General features: G+C 36.8%; 1 protein-coding gene across 1 annotated transcript; it reads left to right on the top strand.

Moving 5' to 3' along the window:
• The first annotated feature begins 660 nt into the window (after positions 1 to 660).
• Positions 661 to 20435, top strand: LOC105343871 (BMP and activin membrane-bound inhibitor homolog). Its single transcript, XM_011451367.4, has 3 exons — positions 661 to 1065; positions 12943 to 13269; positions 18730 to 20435. The coding sequence occupies exons 1-3, from the start codon at positions 990 to 992 to the stop codon at positions 19194 to 19196; spliced, it is 870 nt and encodes a 289-aa protein (XP_011449669.3). The 5' UTR covers positions 661 to 989; the 3' UTR covers positions 19197 to 20435.
• Positions 20436 to 23259: the final 2824 nt, after the last annotated feature.

Below are 23259 nucleotides of genomic sequence, written 5' to 3' on the forward strand. Positions count from 1 at the left end.
ATGAGAATCATATGCAGCGATGGAACAGTTTTCTAAAGACTTTTTTTAAATAACAAAATACCCTAATTTCCATTTACAATGCGCCTATTATTGATAATTAGAAACGATAGGCAAGGGAAGAAACCCTTTTAGACCTATTCAACTGGAAATTTATTAGAAGTCAAAATATTTTTTTTTATTAATACATTGCAGACATTTTCACTTGAGAAAGTGAAAATATCAAACCGATTTAATTTCAGTCGGTCGAAGAGATGCCATCGGTCCAAAGTACATGTACATGGCGATGTGTCTCCAAGCAGACTAGCGTCCATATTGAAGGGTAAAGGAAAATTGTTTTTATTTTCTTAATAATTATGAGGACGATCTAATACCATTACAGTGGTAGACACAAAATCAGTTTATCTACAGACACATTAAATCAACATTCGCCCTTGTTTTCCTGGTGTTTTACTAAGCCCGGACTGCTCGGCGCCGCTTAACATGCTCGCATTAATCAGGCATAGCATAATTAGCCCCGCCCATAAACAAAACCGCAGTCCCGCCTACACTTCAGACTCGTTTAAATGTTTTGTACAAAACAAACACTTTGATGAACCGGATGAATACGGCAAGCTCCGCCCACTTGATTAGCATAGCCATTCATCATCCGTGTTTACACTTGAATGCTCGCGTAAGAGGATCGACTGACAGGCCAAAAGCCGTGTAGACGGCCCAGAGAAACGGCCATGTAGAAAATTTCACCGTGTCTCCTTTTTTATACTCAGATAAAAATCATGTCATAACAGAAGACCGTTTTTTAAGTGATGGAAAAGTAACATGGCGACATCAGTTCCGAAGAGAGAGGCAATGCAGAGGCGGTAGCAGTGATGGCAGCCGAATGATCGCGAAAACCCGCGTGCTGTTCACCGATGTCCATGTGTGTGCTGGATATATTATTGTGTTCATATAAACATTGAATATTGAGTTTGTTTTTGTGGAGGATACAGAAGATGTATTTCACAGGGTCGACGTTTTCTTCCACGTTTATTGTCGCCGTCTTCGCACTGGCGATCAATAACATTCACGGTAAGTGTCCACGATATTGTAGTAATCCTCCAATAATTGTACAAAAAATCACAGAAATTGGACCCTTAATCTAAAGAAATTTGAAACTCAACAAAAACATTTCATAACTATACCTACTTTGTTCTAAAACTAAGTACATATACTGAGAACTAAGAAGCTACCCCCCCCCCCCTTCTCCGCAGGAAATATTTACCTGTGAAATGATATAGGTGACAGAAAAAGGAATAGTACATGTATGATAAAATCCTTACATTGTGTCTACATATTACTATCTACGCTCGTACAGCTGGATTCATAAAGTCCTGTATATTATGAAAGAATAGTCAGTACTGAACACTTGTACTGTGTGACCATTGACTAAGTCGATACTGTGCACGAGACAGAAGCCTCCTGCTGTTACCCACTCACCTAGTCTATTAACTTTTTTGATCCAGCATTTTTATTCTCATTTAAAAGAGATGCAGTGATATTGTCGTAATCCATGGAAAGTTTATGATGACAGCCAAGCCGTGCTTTATCTAAAGCCTTCACTTAATAGAATCTCTCTCTCTCTCTCTCTCTCTCTCTCTCTCTCTCTCTCTCTCTCTCTCTCTCTCTCGTAAGGAACACTTTAGGAGATGGATAAATCAAACATATATACACAATCGCACAGTTATTCCTTAATTAAGATCACAGATAAGGTAAACTATTTTATAACCTGACATTAAACTCCAATAAACATTTGTTATCTTTTAATATTATCGTTCCTTTTTAGATTGGATGATTTATGTCATCACATCTTTAAAACCATTATAGAATAAAATCGCACGGTCACACGCAAAATATTCAAATATACACCAGAGATAAGCAGCACGAAGTCGGAGACAAAATAATCGTTCATGAATCTCGTATCAGTCAGAAGGGGAAATGCGTTAAATTGTGTAAAAAAAAAAAAAATAATGTCAAAAATAAATAAGATGCTTAACCTACTCCATGGGACGAATTAATGCTGTGCGGCAGACATTGGCCTGTCGCTCATAAATCTTAGTTTAATATAGCTCTTCCTACAAAACGTCTTTTTTATATAATGCATTATGGGCAGATGTAGTGTTGACTGAATGAAATGAATAGAAATATCCTCCTTTGGAATCTTTTCCCCCCTCGAAATTATAGTGTCGACCCGTTCGGTGAGAAGTTCTTTCATTCCTTACATCTCTTCAAATCGGAATACCTACAAATTGTTTCAATGAAAATGATAACAGAACGTATGAGAATTGTGACCAGTATAAATACACCTGACAGTGTGCATTGCATGTAATTTTACATGTACAGGTTTAAATGCAGATGAGGCCCAGCTCAAACCTTTCAACAGGTGTGTTTAGGTTTTTTTCAAACGTATTTTACACATCTTTTGATATTCTCTCTCTCTCTCTCTCTCTCTCTCTCTCTCTCTCTCTCTCTCTCTCTCTCTCTCTCTCTCTCTCTCTCTGCTCTAGACCGGATGGCTCAAGGCTTTAGTGGAATTTATCTTTTACGATAAAAAGCAGAAGAAAGTTAATAATTTTTAAAGCTATGTACCTTTCCGTTTTGTCGTCAATCAATAATTTTAAAACGAGCATTATGTAGTTATCTGGCCCTCCATGGCAAGGATCATCAATCATCGCGGCGAGATCGGGCCCCGAAATCTGTACGTTTAACCAGGGACAATTAAATTCAAATCTCCACGAGGAGAGAGAGAGAGAGAGAGAGAGAGAGAGAGAGAGAGAGAGAGAGAGAGAGAGAGAGAGAGAGAGAGAGAGAGAGAGAGAGATATGAGGCAAGTGGTCCACGGGGCGGGGTTGGTGGGATTACTTAGCATTGCAGTTGTTATGTCATTTCTGAGTGCGCTTGGAAATATCATATAAAGCCACAATTTAAACGAAGTTCTCTGTTTGAGTCTCATTTTCATAAACCAAAAGTATTTACAAACTTCGAAAGAAACTCAAGAATGTCGTTATGTAAAAAAATTACTCAATTTTCGGCTTAGAATTCCATAAGACATGAGCTATTTTAATATCGTTGACTCTTTTAAAGCGAGCAATAAAAAAATCCCACACTTTCTCTCTCTATATTTGTAAAAATACAAAGTACCTGCACTTCAGAATTTGAGTACTGGCGACATTATATTTCCATAAACGTTCTGCTGAATTAAGACTTGAAGAGGTCTATACTACTTCAAAGAAGTGTTTGCTGGACCAAAACGACATAATCCATACATGTACCATTAATATAGAAAAAGTGTTTCCTGATGTCATAATAACTTGTTCTCATAATGAAACAATACATAAAACATAATCATATAACAAGTACTTAGGCAATAGCCCTATTACATGTAGACTCTCTCTCTCTGTCTCTCTCTCTCTCTCTCTCTCTCTCTCTCTCTCTCTCTCTCTCTCTCTCCATTAATTAATCGCCGTCTCTTAATCCACGAGGCGCCTAATTATCGACATCTCGTTAGTGGATGGAGACATAATTATTGTTTCGGCTCTCGCAGTCGACTCGGAGTCCTATAAAATCCATCGTATTGGACCTCTGGCCGCTCTACATCTGTCACTGGGGCGACATAGCGCTAATGTACTGTCGCCGACAAAGACCGATAATCAATAATTACAGCGTAATTATGACCAGCTAGATCATTCATTTGTACATATGCATGATATCGGCTTTCATAAAAACCGACGACGACAAGATAGGGGGCAAAGATAAAATTTGGAACCAACCAACAGATGTTAGTCCCGGACGCTCAAAATGACTCCGGAAATCGGATTTTCGGACAAAGACTGAGAAATCTCCTCTCCTTTTTTTTAATTCGGTCTCATCTCCCACCATCAAGGACAACGTTTTGTAGAACTAATCGATGTCGGGCTATTTTTTTTTTACAGCTGCCATCAGAATTAAGTGGATCATTCAGACTCCCTACCCGAGGTTATTTCCGGTCGCTTATTTGCATATCCGCTAACAGGCTTTTGTCATATTGTTTAAAACGTTCTAATGATCATGACACATTTTCTGTCAAAATATAAAAAGAGGAGAAACGGGAAGAAAAATCAATTCCGAGACTGATGTAGCAGACGATCTGTCTTTAGATCTTTTAATTAGAATAATTAATGACGCCAGTATTCCTCTTTGTAACAATCCAGTATTGAATTGTTACTTTTTAATTTTATTAATTCAAAAAATGAAAGCCTAGCCAAATTTACGGAATATATGCATATAGTCGCCCATGCAATTTATAAACCACATAGATGAAATAAAAAATTAAATTATGAAGAGATATTTTCCTGTCAAGAAATTTATTCCCATTTGTTTTTAAAAGACACGGGAGTACTCTTTACCAACAGCCAAGTCATATCCGCGTCTTTGAAAAAGGGCTTACACAGTCAAAAATTCGCGAGAGCTTGAAATATACAAGTGTTAAATTACGTATTAACAATTCCAGGAGTTGCTATCTGATTAACGCTGTAGAAGTGATGAAAAAGCCCGGCCTATCAGTTACCGTGTGTTATAGAATTAAAGGAGGTTTGTTGAAATCGCTACGATCTTTCCTTAGTGCCTTACTCTCTTGTTAAACCCTGATGTATTTGCGTCAAAACAATTTTTGCAGTCTTTGTTGGCTTTTTTGAGGATATATCCTTCTTTTTTTTATTTTGAGCAACGTGTGTGTGTGTATTTGACGGGGTAACATGTACCGATGGATCTTTTTTGAAGCCTTGATGTTGTAATTTAATATTTAATGTGTTGAAAAAGTAATGCCCTATGGTGATGACTGGTTGACTCGGTTTTCTATGTACGGTCGATAATTCTAAAAAGCTACGCAAGCTATTAATTGGATTGAGTAATCTCTGGATAATCTGTAATCAAAAACGGGGAAATTGCTGAAGACGAATTCGATATTCTTATATAAATTGATGTTGACCCAGAGAGAGAGAGAGAGAGAGAGAGAGAGAGAGAGAGAGAGAGAGAGAGAGTTCTATAGTTCAGCAGAACAAGATCCCGAGGGGGACAAAATGACAAATTCTACGCGATTCCCGACCTGGGTATACAATATTTTGTCGCCAAAACGAGAGTTCTGTGTGAGAAACCCGATCCATGACCAATCCATTGCGATAAAATCGAGTGTCAGGCGAGCTTTTTTTTCCTGCTCATTGTTTGAGCGACCTCGCATGGCTGGCAGTGTTGTTCACACTTTGGGGGTAGCATTGTACTGTCTGAGACGTGTAGATTTCACTTATTGTCTATATGGTCCTTTATTCCAAATTGTGGGAAGTCATTCAATAGTGTGCTAAAAATCTCAATACAACTTGTCTCGTTTCGTTATTATAACACGAAAAAAAATACTCCCCAAAACAATTACATAAGATGAGTCATAATTGTCACGTAAATGGAGAATTTTGAACATATTTGAAAAAGATATCATTATATAGAGAACTTAGATTAACGAGTCGGAGTCTTTTGTGCAGTGTGTGACATTTTATACTTCTATGAATTGTCATAAATTGAAAAAATAAAATCTATTTTCATTATTAAACAGCAAGCAAGATCACTAAACGACAAGGACACAATACATATGCCCCCCCCCCCCCCCCAAAAAAAAAGAACATTTGAAATCAACACACTCGACTGTAGCTTCAGGTATATGAAAACGATTATAGGCAGAAGTTAATATTTAAATTAAACAGATTCCACGCGTAATCTGAAAGTGAAAACCGACTTTGGGCCCCAGTCAATGTTTATCTCTCCTTATAGAAAATTTACTCTCCTGTCTGAAGACTCCCCAAATGTATCGAGTCCTCCATGGGCCTGATAGCATTGAGACGAAGTCATAAATCTAGCAGCGCTCGGGCGATTTTTTTTTTACCTTGTAATGTATTTACACAGGTTGATATAATGGGCCTCGCATTTGTTTAAGGTCTGGGCCATAAAGAAAAAAGGGGGACTCTAGCCCTAAACAGTTTAGCAGGTACCCGGCAAGCACTACCGGGTGGAAAGTAATTAGGGATGACACTGACGTGTTAAATAGGTTTGTAAATTTATAAAGAAACACTTTCTCTTTAACAGGTGCCCATTTATTCATTTTTTATGACCATAAGACATGATCAAAAAAAAAAGAAAGAAAAGAGGAAAGATTTTTATCCCGTACTTCTAAGTCTCAGCAAGGAATTTTTTTTTATTTCTTCGCCACCTAGTCAGTATATTCGGATTTAGATAGTTGCTCGAACCATCCTTAAAATATGCAGTAGTTCTGTTCAGCAGTAGCTTTGTTTTTCCAGACAAAAAAAGCTATAAGCACGTCTTCGTCTGAAATTTAAACCAAGGTTGAAAATAACGACTGCAATAAAATATTCTAAAGTGAAAATAGATCTGTTCTGCCAGTCTTCAGCAGTAGAAAGATGATTCTTGGCGCAATATTTCGACACCCCTGCAAAGGCACGACAAAAACATATTCAATTATAGGCTAAAAACCCCAAAGAAACAAAGCAATATATAACTTCACATATATAACGTGTTACAACGAAATTTCCGCCATCATAAAGAGAAGCAAAGCTGAGCAATGAGGACGAGCTCAGATACATGTATATGTTTTTTATGAATACTGGGACAAAACCTGCCTTCTATCTGCTATTTATCAGGGGAGAGCATCAATTTGTTGGAAAAATGATATCAACGACCGACGGAAGTGAGAAATAAATCTGTTGTCATTGGCTGAGCTCCACAGTACCAAGCAGACTGGAAATGCATGAGAATAATAATACAGTAGTACATTTCATTTATGTTATATGACTTCTTTTAACCACATCCATTAATTTCTCTGCTGGATTTTTAGTTCGGTCAAAAATGGAGGGAATGTTAATCATATACAAAACATGTCGAACATTTTGATTCGTGTAATGTTAATTTTACATGGCAGACGACACTAGCATGGTGACGTATCGCCAACCTACGTGCACTGATTCAGAAGGGTTAAGCAGTTTCAATATCAGTGTCATTTAATGGGCTTTAAATCATATTATAACGTCACATTAAATTAGAAATTTCCGACTATCACTGCGGTTCTTAATGAAATTCAAGACAATAGTAATGTGATGTTAATATTCTTTGCCAAATTTCTTTAGTGGAGTGGTATTTCCCGTTTTGATGTATTGTTGCATAGCATGGGCCGTTACATCAACTACCAATAAATAAGGGCAAAGTTGCTGAAACATCGTTTCATCACCCAATGTACTTTTCGTCTATCGGAAGCGTCTGCGTAACAAAGACAACGAGATTTCAGAGCGAGAGTGCATCTCCGGGTAGCTAAAAATTCTCCTGTCCAGAAAGCAATCGATGCCGGAAACACAAAGGCGGTGCCGACCGTAGAAGCGACCATGTAAAGCACCGTAATGACATTATATTATCATTTGCACATGCTGTTGCTTATTGCAGATAAAAGTGCACAGCGGAGCAAGATCAAATGTCAACGGGGGGAAAACCTGTTGTTTGTAGACGCTTAAAGAATGCGTCCTTTGGTGTTTCTAAATAGCGACCAACATGCTGCAAGCGGACTTTTTTTAATCTTTCATTTATTCGAGAAACTCTCTCTCTCTCTTTCTCTCTCTCTCTCTCTCTCTCACATTTAGAAAAAAAGTATTTATTGAATCAAGGCGTCAAAAAGCCCGATCAGCTTCCTGACCTTTGACCCTGTTCCCGCGGCGCCCCTTAGAACATCCGCCCCGTGCGATGAGACCTCGCTCGGGTCGCTTCTGTGGTAGGGCCACCGTCTGTTGTTCATTTGATGTCATCTGCCACAGGCCTAAAATTATGGTTGAAGGTTGGCTTTTTTTTCTTGGTCAGATTCCATAAAAAAAAAAAAGGTAGGTTGCCTCGGGTCGAGTTTAGCCCCGTCATCTTTGAAGCGGTCAAAAGGCGCATGCGTTGTAATTATTTATTGCTGATTATAGGGAGATGGACTTTATACTGCCCGGTGCGATATTGAAAATACCTCTTTGCTGGAATTAAGTGTTTTGTTAGATGGCATGTGGCCATATCAAAATGAGCATTAAATCGAAACGTTTGTGCATGACTTATGCACAGCGTTTAAACATGTTAATGAAAAATATGCAAAATGGTCTAGTATGGGTATATATTAGATTCAGGCAAATTGGAACGTATTTCATTTATATTCAAATAAGACAGATGTTAAGTAAATTATTAATGTTCTATATCAAAGTCCCGAGTTAGTGATTGAAGCAATAAATATACCAGAAAATCGATTCGTTATACATGTACCAGATCAAAGACAAGAAAGTGCAAACAAAAACACAAAACCGGGAAAAACACAGAGGACCTCCGATGAACATTGAACCACGGAGACAAACTCTCGGATCTTTTTTCTATTTCACTGATTATGTTTTCGCGAAGCAAACAAGACTATCAGATCCCATTTAGCGTTAATCCTCCCTACCCGACGATAACAGAGAGAGAGAGAGAGAGAGAGAGAGAGAGAGAGAGAGAGAGAGAGAACGAACGTTGTCTTCATGAGGGTTCCAACAGCAATATGTCTATATCTACCTTAAAATTGTATCGATATTACGCTTAGCGAAATACAACGGCGTCTTGTTGGCGCGAGCTGTATGGATCATAACGTCAAACGAGTGAAGAGCTCGCCTCGCTACTAAAGAGAAAACTTAATTCGGCGTAGAATATGTCAGCAGAGCCTCTTCGTGAAAGTGTCGACGTCCTTTAGTTTCATTTTGTCGAATGCCGCCAAACAGCAAACGTTTTATGGAGATCACAGAGACAGAATTTCGATTATAACGGAGCAGTACGATAATCTGGCAGACAAGAAATTGATTTAGCAATTACGGATTATATCATCCGTTGTTGGTTCTTTCCTTTAGACACCGTGACGGCCCCTTGCCGGTGTAATTAAAACGGTTGCCCCCAAGCATCGTATTTATATTTGTCCCATTTTTAAGAGATTCATTAATAGATATGTATATTACCAAAGGCCGAATTACCGGGCAATATAATTTCTTTTCATGTATTCAGAGATTGGGAAAGGGGGAATATACCTAATGTCTCCCGAATCTTTCGCTCAAGAGACAGGTTCGCCATGTCCCTCTGTCTCCAGCATACAGTGAAATCGGCTAATCAGTGATCCTGTCAAAGCGAACTATTTTGTATGTAATCTCTAATTGCCGCGCAACAAACTGGTGATAGAGAGAGGGCAAAACTTCAATGGGTTTGCAAACAGCAAGGAAAATATGCCCTTTTTTCGAATTAGAGACTTTAAAAAGTCTTATTCTTTTTATTTCGGCCGTGCTATCAATTTGTATTGAGTTTTATCTTTTGCTGACATAAAGGCAGAAAAATAAAGTGGTTCGGATACCAAACGTACGTACGCACGGGCTTCTAGGTTCACAAAAGCGCAATCGAATCATTCGACTATTTGTAGGGGGAAACACTTTTTTTGCATGGCGACAGCTCGTGGGATACTTTTTTTCGCCCTTTTCATTAAATTTTTGTATCTTACATGTACAAGAACAAAAAGCAAAATCTGAAGTATAAAAAAGATCTTTGATGGTAGCGAAATTTCTTGTGTGAAAAATAATTGAGCAATATTCCCATCTGCTATAAAAAAAAAGATTTTCCTCTAAGATTTTTTTTTTCATTCCCGAGAGAGAAGGTTTTTTTTTTCTCCTTTCCTTTATTGTGCCCTGTCCCGACAAGACAAGCATGATGCCGACTTAGCGACTGGTCCAAGATCTTAGATCTACATCAAGGCATAACAAGCAACCAAGGAAACATGCTTTTAAATCTGCTTGTAAATATTTTGATCATTATCACCAACTTGACGACAGTGAGCGAAATAAAAAAAAAAACAGAGAAAAAAAAATTCAGTTTATCCACGGCGGAGATCTGGCGATATCGCGGAATAGGACGAAAATGAAAGTTCGCTGTCTGAAGGAAATAGAAAATGTCTGTGCGTGTGTGATTGCTAGTTCATAATCTGCCTCAAATATAGTGTACCGACGTGAACATTCTAAGATTGTTTTCTTTTCACCCTCAAATAAAATACACAGTTATCATGACATGTAAATTGCAGAATTTCTCTTTCTTGATTTGATGTTTTTAATTTCTTCTTTCGAATCTGGTTTTGATGTAGATAACTAGGAAAAAGACACGTTTGTTGTCTTTAGAAGTATTCCCATGATAAACTGATGTCGCACTTATCCAGACGTCTAGTTGACTTGCCGATAAATAATTGATAGCGGGTTTTTTTTTTAATTTATATGTACAGCGATAATGGATTTCTTGTATATATTTGTGGTCTTTTCTAACGTAAGACACTCACTTTTTACTCAAATTCTACAACAGTATACACCTAGTTGTGATGCATGTATTTCAAAAATACCAAGGCATTAAATATTATCAATTATTCTAACTTTTCCCCTAGTATAATTTTTTTTTTGGTTTTGCCATTTACCCTGAGAGACACTGCCGAGTTCAAGTGTAATTCAATTATCTTGCACTTCTCGTTTAATTGCCGTCTAACGAGATTTCAATTACTTCTCTTAGCCGAAGAGATTTCAGCGATTTCAAGAACTAGACGAGTCGGAAACGAAATTTGTCTACAACTATTTAACACAGAAAAGTAACTGTCTGCCTAGAACTTGGCGAAGTCTGCTGTATATAGACCAATGTCTGCAGCAGTTTGACTAGTACATTAATATTTAGTAGTCATATCATGAAATGCGCTTATTTCACCTCATATTATATGTAAAACTGTAAAATATTTCAAAGTTTATTTATAGATGTGTGCAAAGTCATAGAAGGAGCTCAAAAGTCACAATTCGAAATTTTTTGATATTCATGACGAAGATAAAAAAAATGACCTGGATTTCGATGATGCAAATAGTTTGCCATTGTATTCAATTGTGGTTAAGAAGTCAAAAGATTCATTTATAAAACTCATCCAATTTCGTTTGTTGTATATTTCTCATAATCTGACGGATTTTTCTTTTTTACTTTGTGGGGCATTGATTATGATGAATTAGTATCGTGCCGCGCCGTCTAACAATATTACCTCGGGTTCGCTATTCATAGTTGTTGGCGTCTATAGTGCTGGGTATCCCAGTCAAAAACCATCAGTTCTCGCCGTGTGCGAGATTAGCGATAATCTACTTCAAGATTTTCAATCAATCGAAAACACTACAGAACCTCATGTCAATCCGAGGTAGACGTGAAGGCATGGAGATCTGTTTTTCATCACAATGGATTGTTATAAATGTTAGATATAACTTCTGAATTCTCATCTCGCGCACATACGTAATGTTTTGAAGTTTAAAATTTATATATTTTGCAGTTTTAAAATGAATTGACAGCAGTTATGTAAATACATGATTAACATTCAAAGACCCGTTTTGGCAGGAATTTTTGCGTCAAAAATAATTGATATGAAAAATTATCCGTATAGGAAGCGCTTGTTAATTGGATTTTAGGGTCATTGTCTTTTTCAATAATCCCTTTCAGCTTCAGAGCTGGCTTCTGTGGTTGCTAGATTCCAGTTATCCCAGCCAAAATGGAGCATGATCAAGCCCTCATAAAAATTCCACGGCACCGAAGCAGATAGGAGCGCATTGGGTGCCATATCTGGTCCCCATCAGCCATAATTCTCCCCGACACCATTCTCAAAACTAATAAAGTTTTCTTGAATTTCAACCTTTTTTGACCCATGAGCATGTTGTCATCCAATTAGCAGATCACATTCCATTTGGCTTAACAAAGTTTCCTTAAGTATCGCAAGCGTCAGTTGGGCGCTCATATTTTTTTTCTCTCCCTGTGTGGAATACCAGGGAAAAGAAAAAAAAAACCCCGCCAGAAAACCTTTATGAGACTGCGCTCTAAAGATTCAAAGAGACTTTAAAATAAATAAATGCAGAATATACAAGTATTTGTTTGTGCATATTGTTTGAATGAGAGATGGGAAAGAAAGGACGAGAAAAAGGGAAGAAATGTATACATATATAATAGTCTCAGACACTATAATGAATGTGATCGTTAGGGATACCATCTTGCACCGAATGCTGTAACTCGCTACCACGACAGATAGTCGCGCCCCCAAGTGTTAGAAAGACGCCCGGATCAGTTTCGATTGTTACATCGTTATAACAATCGCCAGACGGCGCTTCCAACTTAATTGCAATGTTTAGCGGTTTCCGCTCGGCATTCCGAGAACAAATTAGATTTAGTGAAGATGATCCGTAAAATTTGTTTTGTCTTCAGCCCTGCTTGATGTATGTAAGGTAGATATGTGTATTCATGACAAGTCGAGGAAAGGGCCACTGATTTATTGAACGAGACGAAACGTTATGAAATGCCTATTTAATGTTCAGAGATTGTTGGCTGCAAAAGGGTTTCAACATTGGTGTTGTGCCTTTGCGGTTATGATCCCCCCCCCCTACATCAAGAACATTGTCTTTGTTTTACCAATCCATACATGTATATTATCTGATTTTGAAAACTGTTCTATCATAACAAAACCATTAGATAACATAATTATATCCTTTATGATTTTATAAGTCTGAACTAACCAAGCCCGTATCTATAACGGAAAGTTTGACGAGCTGTTGATCTCTGTTAATTGTACATATACAAACGGTCTCTACCAATAGGGTAGAGGAAATATACATGTTAAAAAAGTTTGAAATCTTTTCAAGACATCAAGTCATTTATTCTCTTGAAAGTTGAAAGTTTCAAGCAATTTCAATTTCTTTGAACGACAAGCTATTAAAGTCTTGTTAAATAAATAATTCTTTTAAAAATGACGCTTTTTGGTAAAGAGCATGTTTTATAAATATTTCTCTTTTTTCTTTACAGGGGAGATAAGATGTCGATGTAACGAGCCAGAATGCGTCAGTTCCGGTACACAGATATGTAAATCGTCAAACATCAAAATGTGCTACGTCATGAAGACGTTCGATGAAGGGACCGGAACTCCCCGATATACGCATGGCTGCATGGACGCACTCGTCAAGAACGAGAAATACAAGAATATCTGTGACACAGACAGTGAGACCAACAAACCTGCCGAGAACTTTGTCACGTACCGCCATGATCCTATCGTGCAATGCTGTAACAAGGATCTGTGCAATTATAACAACATTGTTATGGCCGTCCCAACCAATAGATCGCTGGCCAAAGCAGGTGAGTTGTTGTAAATAGTGGTGGCAAATTTTGTTGTTTTTTTTTTGTTCTTGTCATTTAAGATATAGGTGTGCATGCCTATTTTCGTTCATGGCATAGAGATAATTTTCTCACGTGATTATCACGTGATTATAACGAGAGAAGAGTGAATATAGGAATTTCGGAGAAGTTTTGAGAACTGTAAATGAATCACGTGTATCTTATTATTAATGTAAATTTTAAATACTATAGGAAAATTGCAATCCATTAAGAAAAATTAAATCTTTTTAACGATTTAAACACAACACTATTTCCTCTCTTTATTCATGTAACTTGGTCCCATATTTAAATCATTATTAATCTCATAATTTTGTATAATCTTTTCATGTGATATGCAATTATGATAAAAAGTATGAAAATAAAAAATAAAAATAAGTTATCAACACATCAACACAAGACATGCATGCATCGACAAATGCTCAGCACATTAAAAAGAAGGCGACAGTTAATTAAGTGGAAAAAGGAACAAAAACCTGCGTGCACTTGTGTATAACGTTCAATTGAACTAGAATGGTAGCTCGACAGATAATTAACCCCATTCAGATCTTTTCCTTGTTCGGGCGTTTGTAAAACTTTCGTATATTGACGTTTATAGTTGCCATAAAACTCGTTTTCTTTTGATGATCTCATTTAGAAATTGTTCACTACGAAAATTGTCCTTGTATTAAACCAACTGCGCATAAATTGTATTGCGCACGGAATATTACGGAATGGGCTGTAGCTTCTCAAAAACTGAAGAGCCGACTTTTTGACAAGAAATCATTTTGTGATTGAAGGGGCTGGGGACTGATCTTCTCTCCCATACTTTCATTCATGGCGTTATAGCGTATTGCCGACTTGTCTGTCGCTCATCTTCTTTGATATAAGAGGCCCCCGGTCAAAACAACGCAACAAATGTCATCGTTGATGAATGACTGGTATTCTCGTTAATTCTCGTTACAACTCTCGTTATGTTAGCAAATCACGTTACAGTAGTTCAGGATTTCTGAACAACGTACGGACATCGTAATACAAGGATATTTTTCATGTAACTTTAACCAACTTTGTGTTCAACCTTTTGAACTCGAAATAAGTTACAGAAGTTTATTCTCGGTCTATGTATATGTATAAGAGTAATAAAAGAGTTGATAGTCCCCCTTATTGAAAAAAAAACTACAACAAAAAAACCGGCCAGAGTTTTTTGTAGTCTGCGTCGCTGCGACAGTCCTGTATGCTAATCTCCACAAGTTTGCATTCCATTACGTAGCCAAAAGAAAAGAATGAAATCTAGGCATTATGAATACATATTGTTCTTAAATAGAATAAAAATATGTGCCTTGTCCTCTATCGGGGAACTTATCAATCATCACTGTCGACGGTCCGCCATTAGGAAAGTGTTTTGTGTTTGTTCTTTTCATTCAAACGCTATCAGTCGCTCGCTGAGCAAACACGTTAGTCAGTACGTCCCCGGAGACCCAGCTATGCCGAGATCTGGGGTCAGGCCCCGACAACATTGCTTAATGTCCCAGGTATAAACAGGCACCTGTTGATATCGGGTACATGTATACGAGTTCTGGGAGTGGGTCCGGGAAAAATATAAAATCCAAACGGAGTCGGAATTTCCGTTATTGGTTGATTCTAAAAAAATTATTTCAAAATGTATTTTGAATAAATTAATTACCATTCAAATAATTATAATACGTGTATACTTTTTTCTATTTAAACCATTGCAACTTTGACTCAGGAATGCAAAACAAAATAGTTGGAATTCGTTTTATCTTAAGTTTTTTTTTATGTCTTTGAGGAGAGATTTTACCATAAGTAAAGTGCGTGATTTATAACGATTATTATTAAAATGTTAATTAATTGATTTCTAGAATAATGTGTTGCATAAAGATACTACTGTAGATCTTCTAATTTTTTTTATTTTTTTTTGGAAATTCGACGAACGCTTATAAAATTAAAACGTTTCCGCATCTGCTTATCAATTAAAGGAAAAGGAAAGACATCTCGTATTTGTGTCTCTTTAAGTCGTTATTAAGAGATTTATGACTTTCGACGACTATACTATTAGCATTCAATGACAAATTAAGAAAACTGCTTTCAATTTTTTTTGTTTTAAATCAGAACAAAAGAACAAAAAAAAACTTGACTTTATTTTGTCATTCGTTATCAAGAATTCTTCAGCTTTTACGTTTCGTAACAGTTTCAACGTGTAAAGAATACTAAAAGGTATATAGACAGTACACACTTCAAGCATAAAGGATTTAATGTATTTAAATCCTTCTCAACCCGGCCCATGAATAAACATCCCCGCCCCCTGTTTTTTTTTAAAGATCGAGGGGGGATTTTCGACAGCGTGCAAGCGAAGTTTTTAATCCGACATAACACCTGTCTCCAGCCGCATTATAACCGCCAGGCCTCTCTTTCACGGTACCCGTCCGGAAATCTCCGGGTCGTCGCGGATTAGGTTTTAGCTTGATCGTGTTAATTACGGTCTTGTGATCAATTTGAATGGATTCCATTTTTCTTCGCGCAAAATCGCGTATGTCTGTCTCTGGAGAAGTTGACCATCTGAAATAAGCTGATCAGGACTCGCTAGCCTTATCGACAGTACAAAACACATTTATATTCGCTGGGTCCGGGTAGTATTTCGTATTCTGTTAAATGGAATTGGTGGGACTAGTCTTATCTTGTAGTATTTATGAGCCTATTACACCTGTGGGTTTTTTTTCCACAGAACGTTTGATAAAATAATAAACCCCCAACATTTTTAAAGAAAAATTCGTCATATATTTAATAACAAAGGATGAAATCTAATTTAAATGAATGATATATATCTAATGAAATAAATAATTACTGTTTATCAGTGAATGTATATATTTATATTTGAATTTATCACTATAGAAGGGACCTCAGACCACCCCTTCCCCCGCCAAACCCCCCCCCCCCCAAAAAAAACAAAGAAATCGAAAAAGACCTCCCAAATAATGAAAGAAAATTAAAGTTATATTAAATAGGGGATAACCTATAAACAAACACCCCTAACTACACTTTAAATATACTTCCCTATTTAAATCATGTGTTAATTTGAATACAGTTCAAATTTTGATTAGCAACTAAACGAAATCTTATGTATAATATAAGGACAGTACTCTTCAACATAAACAATATGTACTAATATAGCATAAACAAACGCACCAACCACCTGTTCCTATAGCCTTTTAGACAAGTAACATACCTAATCTCTCTCTCTCTCTCTCGCTCTCTCTCTCTCTCATCATACATGTCACATGACATGTTCATCTAAAAAACAGCCGGAAAATTCTCCTTAATAAACTTTAAAATATCGGATTCTTTGTGCAATAATTTAAAAGAAATTAAAGTTTTTAAAAAAGTGAAACCCCAAGCCCATTAATCCGATAAAGCACGAAATAATTTTAATTGGACTGAGAACCCGAGAGCCTGTGTATACGCTTAACGATATAGAATGCATTATTCCATCAGGGTTTGTTTTTTATCGGAAGAAATCGCGTTAAAATCCAGAAAACCGTGACGGACCGCCGGATTGACAGCGCTTGTTGGAGACAGCAGTTCTTCTGATGAAGAGATTAATACGGAAAAAAAATATTACTTAATGTGATTTAGGAAGGAATCTAATGCAAATATCACTCTCTCGGGGGTAGATATATAACGAACGCCATTTTTAATATTTTTTCTTCCTCTCTTTCTCCTTTTTTCCATCAACATCAAGTTTTAATGGCAAAGTGGTGAACATTGTTGGAAAAAAAACCCACCTATCTTTGAGGGCTTGTCACAGAAGCGTACAGAACTATAAACTTGAAGCAATTACGAAACAGGATAAAGATATAGAGAGAGTGGAAAAATTAAAAGAGATCGTTAACCAAATTTATTGAATATTGTCCGGGACGTCACAAACAATGGAGGAATGGATGTCGGGTTGCCCAGTACAGTTCTTATTTTAGAATTTAACGGTTTTGATAAAAGTAAAACTAAAAAAAAATATTTGTTGAAAACTGCGTGATTCTAGACTCCCATATTTTTCAGCATTTTTGTCTGACATGGAAGATGATATAGAAGCGACTGCTCTATGAATTCTCGCCAAATCTCGCCGATTATCGCCGCATGCTCGCAGTAATAGATTACGAACAGTCGGAGGTTTTGAGTCTCTTGTCTCCTGAGAGAATCATGCCATTATACAATCCTCCAGACTGATAATTCTTATGTAATTAAGGCAGGCTAACTATATTACCGATCATGACACCCGCGCCATAGTAATAGAAAATGGCGGCTGGTGCCGCATGAGGGCGGATATTAAACTCGACTGGTACATGTAGGTTAATTTAGTGGCAACATAATAAATGATATCATATGGAATAATGATAATAAAAAAAAGAGCAAAACAAGAGATAAAAATTCTCTAGGGCAAAATTTATTCAATGTTTCTTCATGATAAATGAAACGTTATCAAAGGTCATCTCTTGAATCCACCATAAATGGACGGACAATTGCAACAAATATGTTGGTCGAGCTTTTATTATTGATCTAACGCACAGCGACTTTGAAAACAAGCACCTAGAAATCCTTTCCGAGAGACCCATGTCTCGCAGAAGGTGAGGCATAGCACGGACCGTCGCGACAAAATGGCGACAGGATATCCCAGTGGACGCTACATAAAAGCCAGAACCGGACGCGGTGTTTCGTTATTAGACTGAAATATTAAAAGATTTTTAGCACTTTAAAGGGGAATGTCATTAAGTGATGAAGTAGAGTACAGGCCGTGTTTCCGCGAGATCAGAGAGAGAGAGAGAGAGAGAGAGAGAGAGAGAGAGAGAGAGAGAGAGAAACTAATTAACAATCACTAACTTGTCCTTACATAGGCTGTGCACTTCAAATATACTAGATTCCCTGTTGGATGACAGGAAACTCACTTTACAAAAATACTTGTTAGATTACGACTTCTTAAAATTTAATATTGCAATATAAATACATAAGGTATTAGATTGAGAGCTTTTTTCCACGGGTTTTTTTTTATTTGAAATATCGATACAACGGTGTGAACGATGTCCAATGGTGAACGAACGATGCAAAGCAATAAAATTATTCATAACAGATTAATATTCATTTCTTTTAACGTTGCGATCTAGTTATTAGTCTTAGATAACTTTTTGACAAGTACGTCACTGTCAATGACTATTATGTGATAAAATGATATCAACTGTGATGTGATATTGGTGAAATGAATTACGTTACAAGTGTACTATTTGATGAGAACATTAGCATTAGGCCTATATTGCAAAATGAACAATCGACTGCATAATGAATATCAGTTTGATAAATCATCAGTTATATATCATATACAATTGACTGTATTTTGCATGTCAAACAAATTTTTACAGTTATGAATTATCTTATTTTCAGACCCCGTGAGCCCAGGGCCCCCGGAGTATATTTTCCCACATTCCATTCCAGAAGACACAAGATCCGCCAACCAAGATAAGGACCTGTGGTTCAAGGCTGCAGTGATAGCCGTCCCCATAGCGGGGGGATTCATCCTAGTATTATTAGTGTTGCTGGCCGTGCGCATGCTCAGAGCAGACACGCGACGCCACAGACAATTTATAGAGTTTCGGAGAGAGAGAACTAGTTTAACCAAAGCGCATCTCTACGTCACTGACCATTTTAGTGAAAAAGTGGGGCGGACTTCGCCGTTTTTTGGCGGAATGCATAATCCACTGTGTAAGGACACCCTAGTGAATAATGCTCGAATGAAAAAGGACGGAAAACTTTACGAAAAAGTCAACACAAAACCGGAAGTTCACCGTGCGCAGACGCCGATCATAATATGGGGTAAACCCTCTCACAGAGACTTCGCTACTGTCGTGTAGTAAAATACCCCAAGGTTATACCTTCCCCTGTTTTTGTCTTTCTGTACAAGATGTCGCCCGTCGACAACGGGAAACCACTATTGTGCCTTCTGGGATTTTGATTTCCGCTTCCGTTTTTGGTGGCAATTGTATTGAAAGTGACTTTATGGGGGGAAAAGTCTCGTGAACATTCAGACACATGCGCTTGGGAGTTCAGTGTCTGGGTGAGTGCTATATGTCTATTGTTATTATTTTTATTCTATTATGAATATTGGTCTAACTTTCAGCCATGTAATGGCGTGTTAACAAAAAGTCCATCCGAATTTTCTCTTGTACTTCCACACGCTTGACTTGAGGCGCTATTACTAACCTTAAAATATAACATATCCATTTGAAACATTAAATTGAACAATTTTCAAGCAATTAAATGTCGTAATAAAAACTTTATGGCAACAGAACAACATCTTTGGCTCGCTAATGCACCGGTAACATCGGTAATGGATTTTATACAAACGTTTATCTTGATGAAAATAGGATGGACTCTAGAATGCAGTGATGCGTGGAAAAAAAGATGTTCGTTGGAGCGAGGCAGATTGAGCACCACGTGCCATTTTCATTCATTTTTGACAAATGTGTCTTTCACATGTATTTTACCCCATCTGTCATTGTATGAATGTGTATGAATTGTACGGATGTTAATGCGGTGGGTGAATTCTTCTTCTCCTCCCTCAAAATATACTTTGTAATATTGCAGTCTTTCTCTAGTTTTAGATTTTTTTTCAGTGGGCTGTAATTTTTTTATATTTTGTACCAGTCAATTTTCTCCAATTTATGTTAGGTCTAGATGTTGGTTGTTTAATTTCCGGGGTTTTGTTTGTTGCCAGTTTAATTGGTTTAGAAGCGCTATGAAGTCTCATGCAGATTTTTGGCGTATAATGTCTTAAACTTTGTCTGATTGAAAAATTTTTAAATAAAAAAAAAAGATATGACGTTAATCAACTTAATAATTTCTGCTAAGTATTCTGTTTAGAGTTTTTTAAAAGAAATGAATAAAAGGACGGAAAAAGAAAGCATGAATGAAAGATGAAAAAATGCGCGGATTGATGATTGAAATGAAAGAGAGAAAAAGGGAATATTGTGTATATGTATGGAGTTTTTATTGTTGAATGTATCTCACTTTCGTTGTTGACTACAAAATATGTATATTTAAAATTCTTATTTATTTCAGTTCAGAAAAAATTAAAATTGTTGTTTTTTAAATCTTTGTTCCGTTTTATTTACATTTTTTTGAAACAAGAGTAACGGGTTGTCACGAGAGTCCATACGGTACCTTGACACATGAACAACCCTAAATATTTTACGGTGCTTCGTTTCTTTAGAAGGAACGACAACTTTCTCAGTTAGCTATCGTATCAAACTTTATTCCACAATTCACAATACTCTCAAGAAAAAGATAAAGTGCTTATTTAAGTGATATAAGATCTAAATTGTTCACTGCATGGGAGTGACGTTTCTATTACTAACCTCTTTAGACTGTAAAACATATAATACCAGAATATATTAAATACATGTATAATTATCCGTTTTATCAATAACACAAAGAGCCAATGTACTTCCTGTGAGGAATTTTGCACAAACACGGTGACTGTCGACAAATAAAATCTTATATAAAACACTTTCTGACATTTTTATATACTTGCTGAATATCGTATATAGAGACTGTCACATATTGCGCCCCCTTAATTACAGGTTCATCAAATAATAAAAAATGCTTAATAAGTATACAAAGGGCATGATGATGTTTTAATATGGAGAATATCCAGTACAAGCTCAGGAGCCGATTGCCAATTAAACAACTTAACAAGTACTGTCTGTCAGTAGTAATGAGGTAAACTACAGACATTTAGTTTATATTTGAGAACATTTAGATAATTAGATGACAGTCTCTTCGTATACCAAGTATTTCTGACACTGTTAACCTCTTGTATATAATTATGTGCGTCTAAATGCTGTTTGGACCCTTTGAATTCGTTAGGGCCAATTTCTGCGGTTTGTTAATTTAGTGACTGGCTCTAAACATTGAGGACCCATTATCGTGCTAGTACCAACCAGGATTCGAGATGTTGACTTGGTTTCTTATATGCGATCTCATCCAAATTATTTCCATTTCCACATGGTTGATGCAAAAAAGAGATGATGCAATGCCATCCTCAATTAAAGGAGCTGGATGACCTTGGGAATTTGCAGACTTTTTAAACCTCCAAGATTTGAATAGTTCTAGAAAAAATGTTATTTTTAGAGTAAACGTTAATTAAAAGCTAGATCTAAAATAAGTGGGGGTTTTCTCTAAGAATAGTGTATTGCTAGAAATCCAATTTTATTCTTTTTTTTCCAGGCAAATATGATTGGCCACCAAGAACCCTTTTTATGGATTACCGGAAGAATCGAACTCGTGCACTGGCACATCTGTGTATAGGGTTATATTATATAAATAGTGCCTGTTTAGGAGGGTAAGAGTTGAAACTGACACCCCGAGAAAACCATTGTCAACCGACGCGAAGCGGAGGTTGGCAATGGTTTTTGAGGGGTGTCAATTTCAACTCTTGCCCTCCTAAAAAGGCACTATTTATTTTATTATACTAAATGTCTTAATTTTAAAGAAAACTTAACTGCTTTTATATCTGAATGACATGAATTCTATGGCGAACCGTGCGCGCATAGTTTACGCGCATGTAACAATTTGTTGTGTTACCCGTTGCCAAGTGTGTTGCTAACGCTGAGGGTAATAGAACGGATTATCAACTGCGTCTTAACCAATCAGATTTCAGTATTTAACAGGAAAGTATAATAATCGTCAATGTTTCATTTTCGCCCCCATTCGAACACGTCTTTAAATGGCGAATTTAAAACTTTGTTAGTGCAACATAGAAAATTATGTTTTGTTCTGGATTTATGTAATGTCGTTGATTATAAAAAAAATCATATTGAAAATATCTCAATGTCATTTTGGGGAAATATTTTTCAACTGTTTAAACAACAAGTATTGCAACATCTAAAAAGTTCTGTTGACATTTATTTTGTTCCTCATATTACCGATTTTCTTTATCTTTATGAGTTTAAATCAGAGAAATTGAAAAAAAAAACCATATAAGTGACATTATCTTCTTAATTAATAAATTGTGTGTACATGCATTGTTATGATGTTAGTACTTTGATACTTAAATTGAGTGAATATTGAATCGGATAAAATGCAAATACTTGATTTTGATATATACTAGTACGCTTTGATATGGTTAAAGGTTAAACAACGTGTGTATGAAAAAGCCAGTAATAAGTTTTATGTGTTAAGATAAGCACAGTAATTGCAATAAATCACCAATCTGAATTGCACTACAATATTTTACCTCTTAATTGTGTTTTCTACACGTACCTTTACGATTAACAACAAATAGAAAACGGAGGCAAGCTGACACTAAAGGCTAGATGACACAAATAAAGCTAGCTGACCAAAAGGCTAGATGACACAAATAAAAGGCTAGCTAAAACAAAAAGCTAGCTGACAGCAAAAGGCTAGCTGACACAAAAGGCTAGCTGTCACCAAAAGACTAGCTGATATTAAAAGGTTAGCTGACACAAAAGGCTAGCTGACACCGAAAGGCTAGCTGAGACCAAAAAGCTAGCTGACATACAAACGGCTAACTGACACCAAAAGGCTAGCTGACACAAAAGCCTAGCTGACATAAAAAGCCTAGCTGACACCAATAGGCTATCAGACACAAAAGGCTAGCTAACACCAAAAGGTTAGCTGATACCAATTAGCTAGTTGACAGCAAAAACCTAGCTGACACAAAAGGATAGCTGACAGCAAAAAGCTAGCCGACACCAAAGGCTAGAAGACAGCAAAAGGCTAGCTGACAGCAAAGGCTAGCTGACACCGAAAGGCTAGCTGAGACCAAAAAGCTAGCTGACACCAAAGGCTAGCTGACAACAAACGGCTAGCTGACACCAAAAGGCTAGCTGACAGCAAAAAGCTAGCTAACACAAAAGGATAGCTGATACCAAAGGCTAACTGACACCAAAGGCT

Source organism: Magallana gigas, chromosome 10 (genome assembly GCF_963853765.1).
Source record: "Magallana gigas chromosome 10, xbMagGiga1.1, whole genome shotgun sequence".
NCBI lineage: Eukaryota > Metazoa > Mollusca > Bivalvia > Ostreida > Ostreidae > Magallana > Magallana gigas.

What these genes read in the sequence shown, in the direction of transcription:
- LOC105343871 (XM_011451367.4), top strand. Translation starts at nt 990, where the DNA reads ATGTATTTCACAGGGTCGACGTTTTCTTCCACGTTTATTGTCGCCGTC. An exon ending in GGCGATCAATAACATTCACG is followed by an intron (nt 1,066 to 12,942) that starts GTAAGTGTCCAC and finishes TTTTCTTTACAG; the next exon opens with GGGAGATAAGATGTCGATGT. An exon ending in TAGATCGCTGGCCAAAGCAG is followed by an intron (nt 13,270 to 18,729) that starts GTGAGTTGTTGT and finishes TCTTATTTTCAG; the next exon opens with ACCCCGTGAGCCCAGGGCCC.